Raw genomic sequence first — 9,668 nt, 5'->3', positions numbered from 1 at the left:
TTGTGTGTCAAACCCCAGGGAGGATCATGACCCAAATTTCAGTCACCAATGCTGACCAACAACAATTTATTTAGAAGGAAGGAAAGCAATGCAGAACACATTTGGATTTACTCTACATCATAAAGCATAGGCAATGAAAGGAGTGTGAAGCTTTGCAGCAGGATCCACTGTGCTTAGGAGTAAGGAGATTCCAAACAAATTTGTAGGCTTAGAACAAATTTTCATTGCTCTTCAATGAATGGCTCATCAACTTCTCTTAGGTTCCATGGCCTGCACAAAAAAAAAAAAAATTAAAAAAATTAAAAAAATCACATTTTCTTTCTGCTTATATTCCCTCCCCACTCACTCTCAGCCCATGCTTTTTTTCCTCCTGGACACAAATTCTTCCCAAAATAGTTGATGTCATTTGCAGTCATGTTGGGTCACGCTCTATGCAATCATAGCTCTCAGTAAGGAGACTGTTTCCTATTGTTTAGGAAAAGCAGGGAATTGAATTGATACCCTTAGATTCCGGGGTGAACGCATTCATTCCTGAGTGAAAATAAAAGGCTGTTTTTCATATGATAATTTAATTTTACAACAAATCTTACAACAGAAACCTCACCCTGTGCTTGAGAACATTCTCCAAACGCTTCTTGGGCAACATGTAACACTTGAGTCAACACAGAACATTTGACTGTCCTCATGGCATAATAACATTTTTTTCCTTATAACCTAATTTAAATATTCAGGAACACCTTGGGGTTTTAGGAGGCAGGCAAACTACTATTTCTCTGCTCATCCTGCAGACGAGCCTTGGTGAGCACCAAACTCACGGTTTGCAGCAGGAGCGGAACCCAAAGCATTTTCCAACTTTAACCAGGTGGAAGGGACATCCTCCAAAGTGACAGCTCCCTCCTCTGCAGAAAAGCATTTCCCTCCGGGGTGAGGACAAACCTGCAACAAGAACAAAATGTTTCCTTCCCCCTTGCTCTGAAGGACAGGGAATTGCAGTGGAAGGGTTTCTCATTCCTTGGTCTGTCTTTGTCACCAATGTCCCACCCTGGCTGTTTTGAAAGGCTGTGTGGGCAGTGAGGTTACAAAGCAGGTCTGGCACAAGCACTGGGCTGATTGATTAATTTCTGACTGGCTTCTAGCAATTTGGAACAGAAGTCGTTAAAACATGCTGGGAATTTTTCTTCAGGTGCACAAATATTCCCTTCTAGCATTTCTTTCCCATCTTACCTGGGGAAACCTGGAGTGCCAAGAAGAGGAGAGAAAAGAGCAGGCAAAGGGTCTTCATGGCTGAGGATGTGCCGTGGCACTGTTGGGAAAAGGACCAAGGAAGATGTAAGGGACAGTCCCTGGGATCTGCAGTCTCCTGAGCTACACACTGTGTTAATAACAATTACATTTATATTAATTTTGTCTTCAAGCTTTGAAAAATAATCAGCAAATCCCATAGGAAAGCCTGAGTATTGTGTGGGGCAAAATGTTTTCAGGACATATGATCATTAAGTTCCTTTAATAATTTAATGGCTCAGATTTCTTTTCCATTTTGCAAATAATCCTTAGCCAGAACAGAATCATGGAATCCCAGGATGGTTTGGATTGGAAGGACCATTGAAATTCACCTTGTTTTCAGCCCCGGGGGCTGAAACACATTCCACTAGACCAGGCTGTTCAAGTCCCATCCAACCTGGTCTTGAATACTTCCATAACTTTATTTTTAGCTAAATGATTTTATCTAGTAAATAAACAACATAAAGCAAAATTAGGTGATAGTACTGTAAAAATTACAAACTTCAGGGGAAAATAAGTTCATTTTGTAATGTTTAAATTTATCAAGAGGTCAATTTGCTCAGCATCTCCAGTCCTGGTCTACACGCATCAGTTCTAGAATGGAAATGTACAATCAAATCAATTCCCACTTGAAAGGAAAATTTTAAAAGCAAACATATGATACCTTCATTGGAAGAGTTTAAACTTATACTAGGATTAACTTTCTAGGATAAGATAGTCTAGAAGGGTCCTTTTGGATAAAGAAGTGACCGTTATTGTTTCATGTTAGGAAATATTAGGAATTAGGAATGTTCTGATCTGTCACAAATTATGGTCTCTCAAGCAAGGAATGGAAATGAGATTGTGCTGAAATGTCCTGTGGCTGAGAACAGAACCAAAACTGTTTCAAAATTAGTATTAGAAGTTTACACAAGTTTCTATATATTTGAATGTATCTGGAGAAATAAGGAGACAAAGTGAACAATTCTGAAATTAAAATAAGGGTTTTAACATAGAGACATAATTAAAAAATACAATAAATAAAATATGTATTATATACTATATTAAAATATATAAATATCTAAATAATATATCATTGTATACCTATTATGCATTACAAAAATACTGTATAACTATTTATAATATGTTTATATTCAAAGGTTATATATTTAATGGAAATATATAGATCTAGACATGTAGATTTCCACTGAGAGGTCACCAATTTCTCTGGACCACTGACCTCTCTAAAGCAACCTGAACCAATCAAACATTAATTTTTCCTAGCACTTACAAGGCAGAAAAATTTATTAAAACATTCTAGGTATTAGCACATATTTGAATCACTTATTCAACATGTTCAATTTTTTGTAATCTTAGGTTTACTGTTTTAGTTACATACAAATTAAAGTTAATAACACAGAGCTTTGGGAGTTGGATTTTTGAGAAAAAAACAAAAGCTGACATTGAAAGAAAAGAACTGAGACATTACCAGGTACCAGGTGAGCCCTGAAGCCAAACAAGACTTGCTCGTGGTCCCTTCCCTCCTGAAGACTTTGTCTCTGGCACTGGGATGCTCTTTTATAAGGTGAGTCCCAAAAGAGACTGACAAGTGCTTTCTCTTCTCAGCCATTCATTGAGCCAATCCAAAAATCGCTCTTTTTTTTCTGCTGGCTTCTAATCCAACCAGAAACCAGCTGCTTTTCATTTCCCAATGATAAAATAGGGTTTCTCTCTGAACCTGTTTAAGCCTTTTTTTTTCCTGGAAAATCCCATGTTTTTCATGCAATACCTCTTGTGACACTCCAGTTTGTGTAAGACATGTTAACCCACCATGGTATGTGTCAAACATCTTGGGACCTAGGTTGAACTGTCCCTGCCTAGGAGCAACTTAAAACCTTGCAAGACAAAGCATCTGCGTGTTCTCTGCAATCCCAATCAGTTTTCTGTTCCATAAATACAGAATATAAGAACACAGAATGGATATATGGAACTAAAACAAATGTCCATTGGCTTCCTGGCCAGTGGCCACTGGAGATGCCAGAGTGAAGCAAGATGTACCCAAATAAAGTGAATATACCATGGTTATGTCTCTGAACACCCTTCCAGCTGATGGGAAATATGTAAATTTAGGCAAATCCCGTGCCAGAGGATGTCTTTGGGCCCTCGGGCCCCAAAGCTCCTGCTTTGAGCTTGAGCTTTTCCCCCAGGACTCTGGTTGATTTTTTGATTCTTCTGACTTCCACAGGACCTTCAGTTGATCATTCCAAACCCAGATTATGCCTCAGATGAGCATTCAGGCTTTGGCTATCTGCTCTCAGTCTGCCAGCTGTTGACCTCTTCTCCTTCTGCCATAGGAAGTAGCACCCAACTTCTGCATGGATGGAGCTCCTCTCCTGTGAAGAGATGGAGAGAGCTGGGGGTGTTCAGCCTGGAAAAGAGAAGGCTCCAGAGAGACCTTAGACTCCATCTTAGTATCTAAAGGGGTATTATGAAAGGAGGGAGAGGGATTTTTTATATGGGCAGATAGTGACAAGACAAGGGGAAATGGTTTTAAACTGACAAAAGGCAGGTTTGCATTAGATGTTAAGAAGAAATTCTTCCCTGTGAGGGTGGTGAGGCCCTGGCACAGGTTGTCCAGAGAAGCTTTCCCTATCCCTGGAAGTGTTCAAAACCAGGTTGGATGGAGCTTGGAGCAACCTGAGATGGTGGAAGGTGTCTCTGTCTGCACTGGGGAGGTTGGAATGAGATGGTCTTTAGGGTCCCTTAGAATCCAAACCATGCTAGGTTTCTATTATTCTAAGACATGGAATGCTTTCTCAGATCATATTTTATTTTAAACCTCCCTTCAGTCAACAAAAAATATTGTGCATGCAGTATTTTAAAATGATATATGAAGTATGTCATAATAGGTAATGATACATTTGCTAATTTGAATGATTGGTGTTTCCAATTGACCAAGATCTCTGCAAATGACACCATGTCTTACAGATACTGCAGTGCTGTAGTGTACCAAAATTAAACTGAAATATTTACATTGCTGACTGGCAGTTTACCTCTTAGTCATGTAATTTTTTCATTACTTGGATATTAAGTTCTTAAGTAGAACCATAGAATAGTCTGAATTTGAAGGGACTTTTGAAAGCTGAATAAGTCCAAGCCCTCTGCAATGAGCAGAGACATCTTCAGCTAGATCAGGTCAGCCCAGACCTAGCTCAGAGCCCTGCCCAAGTAAACAGGTGCACAGGAGTGTACAGAAATTACCCATATGCATGTGAAAACATGACTACTAACCATTTCCCTTACAAGCATACCTTGACATAGCTTTTTATTCTCTAGATAATTTCCTATGTGAACTGTTTCTGCAATAGGAAAAAATGGTAATTGGATTTCTGGTGTGTCTGCCAACGTCTGGCCATAAAACTGAAAAACAGGGGGAATAAAATTGCAAAAGTTGCAGTTGCTTCACCTCTTGCCAAGTGTTGGTGGTTAACTTGCCAACTGCTACTCTTACCCAACACAATTCCTCAAGGAAACAAAGGTGCATCGTTAATTTTTATTGTCTGTAAGATTTTATGTGCAAGTACTCTCAAGGGCTTGGCTTTAACAGTGTGAATTCTTGGCCCTGTTTAATATAAATTTCACATGGTCACAGTCCCATCCAGGCCATCAGAAAAGCTCTGCCTGGACAAGGGGAAGGAAGAAGCAGAGGAGGGGTGGAGCGCCTTTGGCAGAACTCAGAAAGATTTTTGGGTTGTGGCTCTTAGGGTGGACAGCCTTTACATCCCCATCTGCAGCTCCTGTTCTTCTGAGCAAGAGACAATCAAACACTTTCAATTATTATGGTGGGATCAGCACTTTGTGCAATAATCCAGTGCTGAGGACCTGCTGTGCCTGAAGCAGGTGGGATATACTACGAAGGGAAATGTCCTCAAAGGAGGCTGCAAAGTGTCTGGATCAGAAATATCTTTCACCCTTTTAGAATCATGATGTTTGAGCAATTTTACCAAGACCACCTTCCAGAGAAGAAGGAGGATCTCATCTCCACCTTAGGAGTTTATACCTAGCACAGAAGATGAGGCAGTTAGGAGCAAAAAGGAGAACCTCAAATTCTACTCCTCGTAGTTTTCTCTTGAAAAAGAAAATATTAGGGATGCCTTTCACTAGTGTTACCCCTAATTAAAGGGCTTCAAACTGTACACAAAATGTATTTAATCAAGCTCAATTCTTTATTGATTATGCAGTTATCTTGAGTAAATTATGAGATTAACATCCTCATGACAAATTCTGTCTCCATCTTTTGACCTGACAGTTAATTAAAGGCACAGGGGTACAAGGGCAGAATCCCCCTTCTTTCTTGAGAACCACGATGTGACTAGCAGTGATGTGTGTGTGGTCAAAGCTCCTTGCCACTGGCCAGCTATCCCAAAGTTTCTCAAATTCAAAGAACCTTTGTAAACCGAATCAAATTTTCTAGAGAAAACTGGCGGGAGTAATCTCACCAAATTTCAGATATCCTAAAAGGAAATATCCAAGTACCAACTATTTTCAGTGTTCTTCCTTTATGGATAATGGAGGGAGACTGTTCTACAGACTTTTAATAGACATTTGCAGTAAGGTTGTTAGAAATAAAACATAGAAGTAACAGTAGGAATAGAAGAAACCCAGAAACGTTGGAGGAGGAGGTGTTTTGCAATAAGAGCCACAAGCACTAATTCTGCAGAACAACAAAAGTGGCAGCTGTGTCTCTCACAGAGCCAGAATTTGCTCTTCAGAGGGTTTTCTAAAATGTGTTGTCACCACTCCAAACCCACCCAGAAAGTCATTAGGAGTCCAAACTATCCAAGTTTGGTAAGATATTTCACTGGGCGCTGTTGTGACTGTTCCGCAACTGCTTTTGAAGAAATAACAACCAAACCCCTATGTTGAACACCCATAACTCTTGGGAATATATTTTCTTACTCTTTCCCTTTTTTTATACTTTTTTCCCCCTGTTTTGTGTTGCTGATAAGATTCAAAATGTTCCTGGTTTTCTTTTGCATAAGGCCCACTCAGAAAATTTCTCAGATGGCTCCAGGCCCTCTGAAGGAAACATCTGGAGATGTCTTGGCTTTATCTACACTGCTAGGCCATGAGGGCAAGGAAGAGACAGGAACACACATTCCAGCCCTTATTTTGTTTCTTGCAATGACAGAGGAAGGTCCACTTTGCAACTGCAATGACTGCTGCTTTTGGTACTGAGGCCTCCTCATTTGTTTAATTGCAGAGTGGTTTGGGTTGGAAGGGACCTTAAAAATCATCTCAACCCCCGACCAGGAGTAAGAATGCCTTCCACTATCCCAGATTTCTCCAAGCCCTGTCCAACCTGGCCTTGGACACTTTCAGGGATGGAACAGCCCCAGCTTCTCTGGGCAACCTGTGCCAGGACCTCACTACCCTCACAGGGAAAATGTTTCCCTCTTTCTCTACAAAGAATCACCAGAGGGTCAACCACATGAATGCCACCATAACTGATTTTATTAAAGGAGAGGAAAGAAATAGTTTCCTTGCTTCACTGCCAGGGAGGATTGTGACAGCTTTTCATTGCAGCAGGAACTGGTGCCACCAGGAGTGATGGGATCAGGGTGATTCCCAGGAGCCATTCCGTACATGCAGGAAGGATTTCCAAGGTGAATCCAGGGACTCTTCAGCTACTCCACCCCCTGCATGAAGAAGAGAGAGTCTCTCTACCCACCTGTAGGTTTTATGCAGAGGTGTTCTCCTTGTCTCCTGACATCAGAGCAGAGGCTGCCATGGGATGTGAATTTCCCCTCCATGCCAGCAGGTTTGCCACCAGAGAAGAGAGACAGGTGGCAGGAGCTGTGCCTCTAAGATGTTGCTCTGGAGAGAAAATAATGAGGATATGAGCCATTCCCAGAGAGATCCCTGCATTTCTACTCACTTTCTGCAGCAAGAATATCCATTGCTGCATGTTCCAATCCAGTAATAAGGGCGGCGACAAATCCCTGGGAAGCAGCGTCCGTTTTGGATAAAACAAGAATTGTCTAGCCTAGGAAACACTTGTCCTGCACAGCACAAAGAGAAGAGTCATTTACCATGAAAGTGATCAAAAGAAAATACAGTCCTCTTCTTTACACCCCTCACTCCTTACCTGCAGCCCCTTGGAGCATCAGGAACAGGACAACCAGGAGCATGTGAAGGATTCTCATGGCCACAGCTGGGATGGGGATTCTTTACCTGCACTAAGCAGAGAGCACAAGGTTGAACAACACTGGACAGAGGATTCCCTCCTGACCAGGAGATGATGATTAAAAAATGTGCCTGGAGACACCAAAGCCAAAATCTTTGTCCAGTGGATTTGGATAAAGAACAGAGGGAAAACCTCATCCTTGGAGGTATTAACAATTTCAAGGAATACATCTCTAAAAGACCTGACCTAATTAGTACCACTTTAAGCACATATTCAGACTAGAAACTTCTGGATTAGCACAAAACCTAAGTTATTCTGGGATTCTATGCTGTTTTGGTGCTGGTTTTCTTTTTTTTTCTTCTTTTAATTTTGGTTTTAGTGCAGTGAAAGAAGATATCCCAGATCTCTTCAGCACCAGGCAAGTTACTCTTGTACCAGCATAGGCCCACAAATTATCCCCCTTCCATATTGAAGTACACAAAGAGTTCAGAGAATGAGCCAATCTTAATCCTTAGGAAAGTCTAAAAAATGACATCTCTAACTTTTCAATATTAATTAAGGTAGCAACTCAAAATGTTACTGCATTCAGGCAAGACATGCAGCTCAGACATGCAGCTCAAAATGCAAAGCTCAGCTGCAGTGCTGGCTGGGTGTCTGTTTCTGGAGTAAAACAGACATTTCTGTCTCTGATGTCTCAAGGGAAGGTTCTCAGGTCTCTGTTCCCCTTGGAGAGCAGCAAACCCAGTGCCTTCCTGCAAGCCCTGCAAGCAGCCAGTCCATGGTTCTACAGAACATGTATACACAGGAGGCACTTGCTGGAGTAAAGAGAGGGAAGGGGTTAATCAAAGCAGAAACCTGAGACTGATGAAAGGAAAGGTTAATAAAGATGGAGAGGTGAGGGTGGATCTCCAGAACCAGGCAGAGTTACCTGAGGAGAAGGTGGAGGATTGCTGCTGCTTCTGTTCTCCTGTAGATACACCAAGACCCAAAGGCCTATAAAGGGTTGGGGATGAGCCAATGCAGTCACTGGCCAATGAAAAAAAAAACCTTTTCCAGCCTGCATTTTGTTTCTTCCAATGAGAAAGGAAGGTCCAGTTTGAAAATGCTTTCACCAGAGCCCCTGATCTTTGTGCAACCCATCCCAGTTTGTGTAAGGCACGTTAGACCACAGGGTGATGTAAAATACCTGGAACATTCACTGAGTGCTCCTGATCCTGAGGGCTCCTCAGCTGTAGAATCCCAGAATGGTTTAGGCTGGAAGGGACCTTAAAGACCATCCAGTTCCACCCCCTGCCATGGGCAGGGACAACTTCCAGTACCCCAGCTTGCTCAGAGCCCTTTCCATCCCAGACTTGAACACCTTCAGGGATCCAGGGGCAGCCACAGCTTCTCTGGGCAGCCTGTGCCAGGGCGTCTCCACCCTCACTTGGAAAAATTTCCTCTCATTCCTTGTAAAATAATCACTGGCAATGTTACCAGCTTCCCCTGCTGACTGCTGTGATGCTTTGCAGGTCTTCTGGACCGAGGATCCAGGACAGGTGGAAACCTTGATGCCTAGGAGGGATCTCAAAATTACATAAGAAAGAGGACAAGGGTGACCTGTGGAAATCTATGTGGATTTTAAGAAATCTCGGGGCTCAGTATATCTTCCTCAAGGTATATCTGCTTTACAGCTGCTTGAGTGTCCTGAAGGAAAAGGCAGCTCAGATGTTCACCTTCAGGTTAGCGAAATTTAGGTTTGTTCCCAGATGGGCCAACTCCCCATGGGATAAATCACAGCTTTACAATGCAGTCAGGGAAGCACAGATAAATATTACTGATGCTGTAAAGATGCAAAACTCAATTTCTGCTCTCTGGATCCCAAGCAGCACTTTTATCCTCGTATTTCCAGGGTTTTGGAAGCAGCTGGCAAACCCCGTTTGCTTGAGCCTTCCCTGAGCTGGGGGGTCTTTGTTGTGGGAGAGGTGCAATTCCCAAAGGGATCAGGGGCAGCCCACTCCACATCACTGCTCAAAATCCCCGGCAGCAGATGGAATTTCCAGGCAGGGTTTAGCCAAGTCAGGTCTGGGCAGATTTCCACGGGGCTGTCCAAGGTCATTGGACGGACAGCAGGGCTGTTCCCACGTGGATTTCGTGCCATTTTTTGGCAGGTGGGGAGGTGCTGTGAGGACAAACGTTGGGCAATTGTACCAAAGGTCTGTCATCCTTCCTGTCATTTGCA

At 42.4% G+C, this 9,668-nt stretch overlaps 1 protein-coding gene across 1 annotated transcript; it reads right to left on the bottom strand.

The window, feature by feature from the left end:
- LOC311151281 (gallinacin-2-like) lies at positions 1-1,282 on the bottom strand (the record flags this gene model as incomplete). Its single annotated transcript, XM_084201630.1, has 3 exons — positions 1-270; positions 816-936; positions 1,225-1,282. The coding sequence occupies 3 exons, from the start codon at positions 1,280-1,282 to the stop codon at positions 222-224; spliced, it is 228 nt and encodes a 75-aa protein (XP_084057756.1). The 3' UTR covers positions 1-221.
- Positions 1,283-9,668: the final 8,386 nt, after the last annotated feature.

This window comes from Fringilla coelebs (assembly GCF_963513975.1).
Source record: "Fringilla coelebs genome assembly, chromosome: 3".
In the NCBI taxonomy this organism is placed as follows: domain Eukaryota; kingdom Metazoa; phylum Chordata; class Aves; order Passeriformes; family Fringillidae; genus Fringilla; species Fringilla coelebs.
The sequence above is the reverse complement of the archived record's forward strand: the minus strand, read 5'-3'. Positions and strand labels throughout refer to the sequence as shown.